The sequence below is a fragment of the Sceloporus occidentalis genome, unplaced genomic scaffold (genome assembly GCF_023333645.1).
Source record: "Sceloporus occidentalis isolate IW3139 unplaced genomic scaffold, rSceOcc1.0.p SCAF_4, whole genome shotgun sequence".
Lineage (NCBI taxonomy): Eukaryota > Metazoa > Chordata > Lepidosauria > Squamata > Phrynosomatidae > Sceloporus > Sceloporus occidentalis.
In genome coordinates this window covers 163200366-163214072 of record NW_028316984.1, presented here as the reverse complement: position 1 = coordinate 163214072, position 13707 = coordinate 163200366, and the positions used below count along the sequence as shown (strand labels likewise).

Here is a 13707-nt window from a genome sequence, read left to right as displayed (position 1 = left end):
CTAGATCAAGAGAAGTAATAGTGCCACTTTATTCAGCTTTGGTCAGGCCCCACCTGGAATATTGTGTCCAGTTCTGGGCACCACAATTCAAAAAGGACATTGAGAAACTGGAGCGTGTCCAGAAGAGGGCGACTAAAATGGTGAAAGGTCTGGAAACCATGCCCTATGAGGAACGACTCAGGGAGCTGGGGATGTTTAGCCTGGAGAAGAGAAGGTTAAGAGGTGATATGATAGCCCTGTTTAAATATTTGAAAGGATGTCATATTGAGGAGGAAGCAAGCTTGTTTTCTGCTGCTCCAGAGAACAGGACCCGGAACAATGGATGCAAACTACAGGAAAAGAGATTCCACCTCAACATTAGGAGGAACTTCCTGACAGTAAGGGCCGTTCGACAGTGGAACACACTCCCTCGGAGTGGAGTGGAGTCTCCTTCCTTGGAGGTCTTTAAGCAGAGGCTAGATGGCCATCTGTCGGGAATGCTTTGATTTGGATTTCCTGCACGGCAGGGGGTCAGACTGGATGGCCCTTGTGGTCTCTTCCAACTCTATGATTCTATATGTACTGCTTTCAGGCCAGGTGTCATCCATTCTATAGTTGTACATTTCACTTTTTTTTGTCTATATGTAGTACCTTATGCTTGCCGTTGTTGTGTGCCTTCAGCTCATTTCCAACTTATGGCAACCTTATAGTGACTCTATCATGGGGTTTTCTGGGGCTGGGAGTGTGTGACTCATCCAGAGTCACCCAATGGGTTTCCATGACTGAGCCGGGGATCAAACCCTGATAGCAGTAGTCATAGTCCAATACTCAAACCACTGCATCACACTGGCTCTCTAATGTCTATCTCTGTTGAAGTTCATTCTATTAATTCTAGCCCTGCTGTCCTATTGGTCAAAGTGATTTTGAATTCTAATCCTTTCCTCTGGTGTATTTGCTAATCCCCCCCCCCCCCCCCCAATTTGGTGTCATCTGCAAATTTGATAAGTTTACCTGCTATTCCATCATCTAAGTCAGTTATCAAAATGTTGAACAATACTGGGCTCAGGAGAGATCTCTGAGGCAACCCACTAGTTACTTCTCTCCAGGATGAAGAACAACCTATGATGAGTGCTATCTCATTTCAGTTGACCAACCAATTATTAATCCACCTAGCAGTAGCACTGTCTAGCACCTATATTTCATCAGCTTGCCAGCAATAATATCACGAAGAACCTTGTCAACAGCCATACTGAAATTAAGATATGCTACATCCACAGCATCCCCTTGTCTACTAGGCTTGTAACAAAAGAGAGACAAGATGGGTTTTTGAGAAACCTAAACTGTCTCTTATTAATGTGGGCAATTGACTGTGTGGGCAAATGTTGCTTGTTTAATGTGTGGTGGTAGAAAATGGAATGGATAATCCTGGAGAAGATGTGTGGCTGTAATACAGAACAGAATTATTTGAAACAGCAACACTTTGTTGCAGATCCTACTTCTGCTTTGCTCTGCAAATACTGGTTACTGAAAGCTATCTTCCATAGATAGCCAGTCTTTTAACCTTATGGAGCCTATACATTTAAATGTTAAAGAGAGGAGGGATGTCTGGCAGGTTTGTGGCTTTTCCATTTCTTTGCAATGTAGAGACCTGGCAATCTGCACCTGCCAACATTCCCTCATCTATACAATTGTTAAAGCAGAGACGTACTAATGTTGAAATATTAACCATCCTTGCTTTAATTAAGGATTCTATTCATATTCAAAAATGGTTTTATAGCTCTCTGAGCAAAGCACATATTTAAGGGAGCCAGCTGCCTCATATCCTCAACTAGTGATGTCAATCCTCCCTGTTTTGCTGTATTATTAAATTCAGAAATAGAAACATTCTCAATGAAATCCATATTAGGACCCATGGAGCAAGCTTCCTCTGGTCATCCAAGGGGCAAACTTAATTTTTCTAAAATTATTTTGTTCATTAAGGGCAAATTTAAGGATAGTCATTCATGATGGAACAAACAGTTCTATCGTTTTAATCTCTGTCATAAAACCAATTTCAGGTGAGAGTAATGCCTGTCTCTGTTCTTCACAAATAATTCAGTGTTGATATGGGCATGAATCATAGCTGCCATAAAAGGGTATTTTGGACTACTATAGACTAATCCACTCATTTGAATCGTATTATTTTTATCCCATATGAAAGTAGTGCTTCTATATTTGCCGGATGGATTTTAATGGTTGGGGCCTCTGGAATATTTGGACTGTAGTCACAGAAGTCCAAAGTTTTAGAAATGATTTATTTTTACTAAGAGCAATTTCACAAAATAATTACTGGGTGTTTCTTGGGGTAAACTGCAAAGAGGAGAACTATTTTCTGAGAGGCATGGGCAAGTGTCAGAAAACTGTAGCCCCAAAGTGGACAACTTGTGGCCCTCCAGACCTTACTGGACTGCATGATCTTTCATTGTAGGCTATGCTGCATAAGGCTGATGGGGGCTGCAGTCTGAGAATTTCTGAAGGGCTCTAAATTGCTGAAACATACTGTGTTGCTCCTGTACTTGGATGGGAATATCAAGGGGAGAATTCTCGATAGTATAATTAAACTAACCATGATGAAACTTTAAAACTTTTCATAGGAAACACATAACATAAAAAAGGAAGGTCACATACCAATATGGATTTGTGGTGTTCCTAGAAACTGTGGTGGCACTCTGAGAAGAACACAAAATGAAGATTATTAAAAATCCAAGTACTAGTGTGGAGAGTGTGAAGAGTTAGTGTGGTATAGCAATTTGAGTGTTAGACTAGGACTTGGGGAGACAGATTTGAATCACTGTGCAGCCTTGGAGACCCACGGTGAATAACCTTGGATGGGTTTCTGAGCCTTAGAAGAAGACAATGGCAAACCTCATCTGAATAAGTCTTGCCAAGACAACTATATCAGAGCGTTGCCATAAATTAGAGTTGATTTGAAGGCACATAACATCAATAACGAGTCAGTGATGACAAAAATGGAAGAAGCCTTCTCAGGGAATGAAGAAGAGAAAAGAGGTGGCTGAATTTTGCATACTTGATACAGGCTTTGTTTTTCCCCCATGCCTGCTTAGATCACCCAGTGATTGAAAATGGACAAGTTGAATGCCCACAGGGTTATAAGAGGTTGAATCGGAGCCACTGCCAAGGTAGGTATGAGACTGTTTCTTGTCCCTTTCATCAACTGTGCAAGTTTGTATTTATTTTTATTAAATCAAGCATTGTTGCTTAATCTGTACTTTATTTGCAAAACTAAACAAACCCAAACTTGTGTCTACTCCCAGCAAAATATTTAGTTACATCAATGTGTCTTCTAACTGATATTTCACACCTGTGAATCTTGATACATTTCGGTTATTACCAGTATCTGTTGCCAATGGATGAAAGTTTAACCTTAGTCCAGTGATAAAGTAAATCCTGACACATAACAAATACAGATTCTTCCAACCTGTAAATTGAGAAATGTATAATGATTTACTTCTTTGCCTTTGGTGAAGTTGTAATTAATAATTTAATTGCCGGGTGTGATTTAGGTTTTTTGGTAGGTGTTTTGAACAAGGATTATATTTTCTGTACCCTAAAGCAACCTTAACTGTAGCAAACTTGTGTGCGCATGCATGTCTGTGTAAGAGGTGTTGAGAGGAAAGTTTGAAAGGGAACAGGTGTGGAGAAGTCCCACTTACTACTCTATTGTTCAATGTATATCCTGCTGCACACTTTAAAAAGCCTCAGGGCAGCTGAAACAACAATTTAAACCAACAGTACAATCTCATTAGTATTATAAAATTAGTTACCAATAAATAGGACAGACAACAATTATGCAATGATTAAACCAATTTAGAAAGCAAGTAGAGAAGACTCTAGAGTAGTGGTTAGACTCTAGAGTAATAGTTAGAGTATTGGACTGGGACTTAAGTGATCCAGGCTCTGCCCTACAGTATGCCATGAAACTACCCAGGTAACCTTGGCCCAGATATTTTTTTTTTTGAAGCTGACCTTCCTTATGAAGTGGTGGGGAGGAGGAGAGTCATTTGGGCAGGCTAGAGGTCGTTGGGGGAAAAGTTTAACATAAAATAACTTCAAAAAGATAAAACAGTGTAGAATTCAGAGATATAGCTGTGTTAGTCTGTAAAATCAGTATGTAGAGAGATCTTGTACCACCTTTAAGATTAACTGAAAGAAAGAAGTTGGCAGCATAGATTTTTGTAGACTAAAGTCTACTTTCTCCAATGCCTATGGTGGAGTGGAAGCCAGGGGCAGACATATATATGCCATTGGTGTGTGAAAATGACATAGAATGGGCTTGGCACTTTATTTCCATACACAAAGGATTTTGAATTTGAATTTACATTCTCATATGCCAATGGTATATATGGTCTGTCCCTAGCTTCCACTCCACTATATGCATTGGAGAAAGTGGACTTTAGTCTATGAAAGCTCAAGCTGCCAGCTTCTTTCTTTCAGTTAGTCTCAAAGGTGCTACATAATACAGTGTAGTATATGAAGAGTTAAATACACTGTGTGTCCTTATTAATGCGGATTAATTGAAATGAATAGGTTGCTGCTAATTAGTTCAATATGACAGAAATTGTTTCTGAAAGGAAAGGTGTCAAGAGACCATCCATCACCCTGAGGAGGTACTACTGAGCTTTATAATTTGCAGAGCACTGGATATCTGCAGTAAAAAATTTATCATCTCATTATATGTTAGTATGACTAACTAAGGCCCATTACAGATGGGCCTTTTAGCACGTAAGGAATACATGCTAAGGTTGCCTTGGGGTATTGCTTACAGACGCCCCGCAACCCTAGCATGTATTCCGTACATCAAAATGGCGACGCCCTGTACAGATGGGAACTGCCATTTTGACGTCATGGCCACACCGCATCCAAACAGCGTGGTGCGGGTGTGACAGGTTCGTGTTGCGTCAGGCCGCTTGTGGCGGCCTAACAGCAGTGCTAGAAGGAGCTCCGAAACAGAGCTCCTTCTGGAGGGCGTCTCGTTCCCACAGCCACAAAATGGCTGCGGGAACAGCGCCAGGGAGAAAGGGGCCAAGTGGCCCCTTTTTCCTCTGGCTGAGGCTCCCGTGGTGTCCTGGGGCATGAAGCCCCAAGGACACCCCTTTTTGGGACCAGGGAGAAGTGGCTGTGGCTGCCCTGGCCCCAATCTGTGCCCAATCTGCAAGTTGCCCCAAATGGGCGGTCTGTACCCCACCTAAATCGGTAACTTAGGTTTTCATTGATCTAACTCTGAATGAGAATTGTTCAGTCCTCCAGGTGTTGTTGAATTGCAACTCCTAGCATTCTTCACCATTGGCTGGGGCTATTGTAATTAGCAGCCCAAGAACACCTGTCAGCCTGTACAATTCCACAGAACAGTAAGGCTTAACCAACCTCCTAAAAATCAAGACTTAGTGAACTACTGGGATGGACTGCAGTAGAGTGCTATCAAACAGAGTCCCCAGCCACCATATCCTGGCCCTGATGTCCATCCGTCTTAACAAAAAAGATTGCTATTGCTTGAAGCTCTGATGACTTAAGTAACCAGGGGGCTCTGTAACATTTTGTAACATTTTATGTTGATTCCATACAATGATACAAGTTCAAGTGCTTGAATATGCTCTGTCATGAGATGTTGTCCAACAGCTATAAGTTTGGACCATTTATGGGGTCATCCACACATTCTACTGTGTTTTTTGGGCATGCACTGAGCATAGTAGAGAAATATCTTGGAAAAGCAATCATGTAACCATAAACAGCAATCCCAGAGGAGAGGAGTATATGGCATGCTTAAGAGGCACATAGTTTTTCAAAATAACAGAAAAGAAGCATGTGCTGAAGGTGCCTTCCTTGCCTTCACAGTTCCATCTGCTCAAATGTAGCCTTCTTGTTCTGTGATTCCCACTCACCCCCAGAACAAACTGTGAGATTCTGCTTGGAAGATGTAATGTGAAGTCATGGCCTGGAAGTCCAGTGATGGATGGTCCCTTGACACCTTTCCTTCAAAATGGAATTTCTGTCATATTGAGCTGATTAGCAACTTATCACAATATCAGGGGGCTCAGCCTTTCTGGCTGACACAGCCCATTTGTAAACTCTGAGTATCTGTCTTTACCATTCTGCACACCTCCTTTGCATTTCTCTAACAGCCATCATTGTACACATTCTGTTTGATAAGCCTTGCTGTAGAATTCCTTCACAGTACTGCCGAGGGAGTGATTAGCAATGGTGTAATTCTCATTCTTGCACACAGTTCTCTGTAAGTCTCCCAATATAGCCAAGAGCAAGTATAAGAGTTTTGTAGGCTTCTAGGGCCCTTTTGCACTACATTATTATATCACTATGATTTGGTTTTAACTGTCATGGCTGCATACTGTGGAATCCTATGGTTTTTAATTTGGTTGGAACTCTCTAGATGTGCATCCTAAATACTCCTGCCTAAACTGGAAATCTCAAGATTCCATAGGATGGAACCATGGCAGTTAAAGTAAAAAAACAGCAATCGTAAAGTGTGAAAGGGCCCATACTGAGTGGTCAGTTACTGAAAAAACGGTGGAGATAAGAACCTGTTACCAGGCTGCAAAGCACTCTTAGATGGTTTCTTAGGCAGGATACAGACCGCCCCTTTGGGATGGCCTGCACCCGCCCCTTTCCCCGCTGGATCGGGGCCTAAGCTGCCACAGCAGCAGCCCCATAGGGCCCAATCCGCCGCTTTTCCAGGCATCGGGGAAGTGGCAAAATGCCCCAGGACACCCCGACAGTGGCGTGGAGAGAGAGAAAGGGGCCGCTTGGCCTCTTTCTCTTCAGTATCGCTGGCGTGGTGCGAAAGGAGCTCCATTTTGGAGTTCCTTTCGGCACCGCGGAAAGGGTGCTACAAGTGCCCTTCAGCGGCACCAGTATGTAACGGCCGCACCGTGCCGTTTGGACGTGACGCGGCCGTTACGTCAAAATGGTGGCACTCATGTAGACAGGGCACCGCCATTTTGATGCCCTCAGTATGTGCTAGGGTTAGGGAGCATCTGAAAAGGGCCTTAGTTATGTTTTATGATTACAGTGGTCCCTCCACATTCGCCGGGGGTTAGAGGCACAGGTTCCTCGTGAAAGTGGAAAAACCACAAATAACAAAACACTGGGTTTTTTTTTAACTTGAGAGAACACCTCTCTAGCAATCTCTAGGTCTTCCAGTGCAGATCTGTGGTCAACATCTGCTGGAAGTTGGCCATAGAATTGCAGTGGAAGACCTACAAATGTCTAGAGAACTGTTTTTTCTAGGAACCTCTAGTTCCTCCGCTGACCTAGAGATCCTAGAGAGAACATATTAATCAAATCCATGAACAATCAAATCCACAAAAGTGAAAGCTGCAAATGTGGAGGGATGACTGTAGATATGTTCTCCTTCACCCTCCCAATCTTTTTTTCCATTTGTGTTTTGTTTCTTACATTGTGAGCCTGCAGGCAGAGACTTATTATATCTCTGTGCATGCCACTCAGAGAGACATTTAGGCTGAAGAGCAAGGTTAAAATGCTTTAAATAAACAAATGTTTCCAAAATCTGTTTGCTGAAGTAACATGAAATTGTGGGACGATTGGCACATTTCTAGAATCAAACTGTAGTGAGTTTGAAGCCTTTCTGTGCTTGCTGATTTTTTCATACAAGTGCCACTTTTCCATTCTTCCCCAGCCAGGTTGGGAATAAATTTGCAGAAACACATTTGTTTTTGTGACCTTTACTGAAATGTGGGCAAGGCCTTTGGCTTCAGTCTCAATTTGGATGCCAAAAATATACAGCTGTCCCCAGATAGAATTGTTGTCATTGGCCCAGTTATGACTAAAAAGCATATTCAGGTGGTAGCTCCTGACACTCCCGGTGGAGCGCATAACCAGAAGCATGGGAAGTCTTTTGGAGAGAGGCTGGCAGGCCTGCAGCTACTAGAGTAGGATTGCTTGTGAACAGGAAGTAGTAGGAGCAGCCAAACAGCTAAAATCCTCTCAATTTACATGGGATATAGTGTGGAAATCCTACCCCAGTATGAATCCAAGAGCAATAAAGTTGCAACTGTAGAATCATAGAGTCAAAGAATAGAGAGGGAACACAAGGGTCATCCAATCCAATCTCCTGCCATGCAGGAATATACAGTCAGAGCAGTCCAGACAGGTGGCCATCCAGTCTCAGTTTAAAAACTTCCAGAGAAGGAGACTCCACCACTCTCTGAGGCAGCATATTCCACTGTTGGACAGCTCTTCCCAAGATTTAGCGGAATCTCTTTTCCTGTGGTTTGAATCCATTGCTTCTTGTCCTAGTCTCTGGAGCAGCAGAAAACAGACTTGTTCCATTTGTAATATGACGTCCCTTCAAATGTTTAAACATGATTGTCATGTCAGTACTTAACCTACTCTTCTCCAGGTTAAACATACCCAACTCCCTAAGCTGCTTCTCATAGGGCATGGTTTCCAGAACTTTCTCCATTTTGGTCACTCTCCTCTGGACACGTTCCAGCTTGTCAATACCCTTCTTGAATTGTGGTGTCCAGAACAGAACACATTATTCCAGGCCTGACAGAATAGGCTGGCACTATTGTTTCTCTTGATCTTCTAGACACTACATTCTTATTCATGCAGCCTAGAATTACATTTCAATGGCATCTCCCAGATGGTGGGCACTGATCAGAACTCTGCTGCCAGACAACACTAGAAAGGACTGTGAAAGTTCACCCACAAAGGAAGTGGTATATGTACCATTTATATGTAGATATGAATAGAGACTGCAGAATTTTTTTTAAATTTTTTTTTTGAAATCTGAACTGTAACACTGCCTTTAATTAGCCCTGCCCTCCAGATAGTCTACTGCTCCGAGGAACTCCTTGCTACGTTTGTATTCAGATCTCTTTCTGGCAATAGTGGAATGTTTATTTCACTGACTAGGGTTTGTCCAGAACCTGAATCTGAAGGCCTTCCCAAGGTATTCAGAGCCATTTGGCGGAGAGAGCACTGGAATGAGACCACACAGGATGTCTCAGATCCTCCCAAGCAGGGTGGGGGAAAATAAGAGTGAATGGGATGGTTAAACTGATTTTTCAAGGTCTTTAGCTCTACATCTATTGTCAAGCTGAACAAGAGCCAATAAATGAATGGTTAACCAAGTATTTTCTTCCGTGCTTTTGCTAACACAAACATAGGAAGCTGTCAATCCTGCTTTAGTATTGGCTACACAATGGTATTGGCTACACGGTGACTAGCAGTGTTTCTCCAGGTTTTCAACAGAAATCTTTCCTAGCTCCATCTGGAGTGCCAAGGATTGAACATCGACACATGGCATGCAAAGCATGTGCTGTACCATTGAACTATGATCCCAACCCCCTGTACTGAGAAGCAAATATCAGGCTTCCTCTTCCTGGTATTAAATTCAAACTATAAGAGAGGCAATGGGGTGTAGTGTTTTGAGCATTGGACTACAACTCTGGAAACCAGAGTTTGATTCTCAGTTTGGCCATGTAAACCCATTGGGTGACCTTGGGCAAGTCACATTCTCTCAGCCTCAGCCTATCATCTTGCCAAGAAAACCCCATGATAGGTCCCTCTTAGAGTTGCCATAAATTGAAAATGACATGAAGGCACACAAGAACAACAACATAAGAGTTGAGAGTTCCAGATCATATTGCAAGGTTCTTATTTGTAATCATTATAGCAAATAATGAGGCAAAAAATAAGGTTAACATTCACTGGGATAATCTCAGTTAATTGTATGGAATCTGCATTATTTGTATGGAATCAGCTAACTGTATAGAATCTGTTCTGTTTAAAACCCATAGAACAATATTATATAGTACTGCAAATGAGAGTCAGCTCACTTTGGAATGCAAAACATTCACTGTCAATAAATGATAGTCAAAAGGTGTTTAAAACATGTTTAAGTAGTAAGGATTTGAATAGCACAAAAAGCCAACCTATCAATTCCACCAAGTTTTATGACCATTGATCTGCTATTAGAACCATGGGAGGTGGCATAGTGTAGTGGTTTGCATGTTGGTCTATGACTCTGGAGACCAGGGTGTGAATCCCTGCTAAGCCATAGAAACCCACTAAATGATGTTAGGCAACTCACATACTCTCAGCCTCAAAGCAAGGCAAAGGCAACCCCCCTCTGGACAAATCTTGGTGAGAAAACCCCATGATAAGTTATCCTTAGAGTCACCATAAATTGGAATCAACTTGAAGACACACAGTATTAGAACCATATCCAACTTAGAATCATAGAGTCATAGAGTTGGAAGAGACCACAAGGGCCATCCAGTCCAAGCCCCTGTCATGCAAGAACACACAATCAAAGCATCCCTGACAGATGGCCATTCAGCCTCTGTTTAAAGACCTCCAAAGAAGGAGATTCTATTGAACTCTGAGGGAGTGTGTTCCACTGTTGAACAGCTCTTACTGTCAGGAAGTTCCTCCTAATGTTGAGGTGGAATCTTTTTTCCTGCAGCTGCTTCTGTGTCCTATTCTCTGATCAGCAGAAAACAAACTTGCGCCATCCTCATTGTGACACCTCTTCAAATATTTAAACAGGACTATCCTATCACCTCTTAACTTTCTCTTGTCCAGGTTAAACATACTCAACTCCCCAGGCCTCTCCTCATAAGGCATGGTTTCCACACTCTTCACCATTTTGGTCACCCTCCTCTGGACATGTTCCAGTTTCTCAACATCCTTTTTGAATTGTGATGCCCAGAAATCTTGAATATTTCATCTTGTTATACAACAGAACACCAGAATAAGAGAATATGAGAATAATTTGCATGTCCTATGTGTGTCATTCTTGCTGGCTGTATCATGGTAACAACAGTTCCCAAATTTTTGGAAAACTGGGTTTCTTGGAAACCTGCCATAAATATGAGGGGGCTCTTCTTCCCCTTTGTTTGGTATCCTGGAAGCATTTTGTATGACACAGCTAGACTCCGGGTAAGTTTTTTTCACCCTTTGTATTGGTGACTGAATTGGATGATGGAGCCAGAAGAAATGTTTACCTTTCACCTCCTTCTGTGCTGTTGATCATAATTCTTCACAGGCAGCTGTCTCTATTGCTAGTTTCACAGTCATTAACAAATGTAACCTGACCCTTTCAAGTCTCTGGGGGTCAGAGGCCAGTGGGATCATTGTCTTCACTGTACAGCTGGAATGGCAAGTGGAAATAACTTACTATAGGTCATTTGGTGAGTTAGTGCAGAGCAGTTTAGCATCTTCTTTCTCCTTTGACAGATCCTTGCAATCTAGTCCTCCTCTACAATCTACATTTCCAAGTAACTGGCATGCAAATTGCAGGAAGATGTTTCCTCCTTTGTAGTTCTTATAGATTATGTGCAGACAGTGCCCCCACCTGCTCATGTAAAGGAATGATCACTCCTTATCATTTCCAACCAAGAGTGTTGTCCGAAGTGTAATTTAGAGCAATGCTTCTCAGGTCATCTGATGTGTGGGACCAACCCCCCCCCCCCCCCCAGGATGCCCACTGGGTATAATTGACTTTTTCTTTCCAGGAAACTCTCCAACAGTGGTGCAGAAATCAGCTACCACTTGGATTAGCTATCACTTAGACAGTATCTTCACACATGAGATTTAAGGCATAAATCTAATTATTGATCTCAATGAGAGGAGATCTGCTCACTCAATGGAATTTTTCATTCAGCAGTTGGATTTAGGTCCAAATCTCCTTTGAGTGTCTCCACCATTTATGTTAATGTCTGATCATCTGATTGCTATTCATGCAGAAGAGATGACTGGTAACTATAAAAACAAATAAGTGGGGAGAAATCTAGTGGGACCTTTAAGAGTAACATAAAGGCATTGTCTTCCATGGATATCAGTCCATTTCCTCAGAATTCCACAAAATTTCACAAAAGCTTATGTTAAAAGGAAACAATCTTAAACGTGCTGCTGGATTCCTTCCTCCCTCCCTGCCAAAGAGCTAAAGCCAAAGCTAGTTTAAGTGTTACTTTTAAATGTGTTTTGGACACACTACCTATCCTATGTAATCTACACAGGCAGCCATGATCAGTGACATTACAAATGCCTCTCTTCCTCTCATTTTATCTTCTGTATGATCATATGTTGACACACACATCTGAGAGTGCAAAGACAGGTTGAACTTCATAGCAAAACATTCTTGAAGGTCCTGAGAAACACATGACCCTGGTGTGGCATATGATAAGATGGGACCTCCCACTGTTGATGAGCTTACCTTACCATTGGGCAGGTAGAAAGGGCTCATGGAAAATGAAGGCCCACAGATTTCCCAGCCCTGGCATTTAGTTTAAAACTATTTGTCAAATAGTTCTAAGTTGGCAATTCATGCTGCACCCTGGGCAACAGAAGACTTTGAAGGGAAGTGTAAGAATAAGGGCATGTATGCTCTCTTAAGCAACAAATACAATACTAATTTATTTCCTTTTAAAAATCCACCAAACAGTAATACCTTTATTGGCCAACCGAAATGCCCAATATACTTGTTGCAAGCTTTCAAAGCTCCCTGGCTTCTTCATCAAGCAAGATGTTGCATACCAAACAGGAGAAAAAATAGAGATGTTAGTAAGAAGATGCCCATATTTTGTTGTTTCTGTCCTTAGTTAAAATGGTATGGGGAGGGTATCTTTAGCAGGCTGGCCCCTCCCCTTGTGACCATGCAGCAATTGGGCAAAGTCCATGAAATTAAAGGCCATTCAACAAGGATTGCAAAAGGGGAGGAACCTGAATCTCCAAGGCCCCAGACTAACACTCCAAACATTACACTACATTTGATCTCAGAACTTTATAGTGCAAGGTAAAACTAGATCTTGGTACATAAATTTTGGGGCCTCATATGTACAGAATATTTAGGCACTTGATATCCATTACCAGGCATAAACTTTTGGAGACAGGATTCTTAGGTTGGTATTTCGAATTGTTTTCCCTGGAAGAAGGGCATACAAATATTTTCAGACTGAAACACATTGGGCTATGTTGAGAAAGAAACCTCTTGAGACTACTTCTCTTTTTTCCCACTGGATTATGAGATGTTTCAAGCCTCTTTTGTTTTTGAATACTTATTACAGTGTGCATGAAAGGTACCAGACATGCACAGTGGCATGATTTACATGTAATTAATTCGTTTTTCTAACACTAGATTACATCTTATTTAGGCTTGCCATATCCCGCCTGGGGGCGGGACTTTCCCGGTTTGGGGCAGGGCCGCACGGTCACGGCCCGGTTTGGCCCCGTGCCCGGGATTGCCCCTGCTCCCGGGCGAGATATAGCAAGCTGAGGGAGGCTTTCGCTTGCCGCTTGGGCCCAGGCTTGCAAGGAAAGCCTCCCTGAAGGGGAGGAGTCCCTCTCCGCCTGGGCTCCGCCCCCGCCAAGGGCGGGGCCCAGGCCCAGAGGGAAAGCCTCCCTGAAGGGGAGGAATCCCTCTCTGCCTGGGTTCCGCCCCTGCCGAGGGCGGGGCCCAGGCCTGCAGGGAAAGCCTCCCTGATGGGGAGGAGTCCCTCTCCGCTTGGGCTCCGCCCCCGCCGAGGGCGGGGCCCAGGCCCAGAGGGAAAGCCTCCCTGAAGGGGAGGAATCCCTCTCTGCCTGGGTTCCGCCCCTGCCGAGGGCGGGGCCCAGGCCTGCAGGGAAAGCCTCCCTGAAGGGGAGGAGTCCCTCTTCGCTTGGGCTCCGCCCCCGCCGAGGGCGGGG

The 13707-nt window shown here is 43.1% G+C and overlaps 1 protein-coding gene across 4 annotated transcripts in view; it reads left to right on the top strand.

Moving 5' to 3' along the window:
* The window catches only part of LTBP2 (latent transforming growth factor beta binding protein 2), a 205622-nt gene that overhangs the window by 122726 nt on the left and 69189 nt on the right, over positions 1-13707 (top strand). For all 4 annotated transcript variants that reach the window (XM_089522203.1, XM_089522201.1, XM_089522202.1 and 1 more), the window contains exon 9: positions 3084-3158. In XM_089522203.1, coding sequence (XP_089378329.1) covers positions 3084-3158 — 75 coding nt within the window. The remainder of the gene's footprint in view (positions 1-3083; positions 3159-13707) is intronic.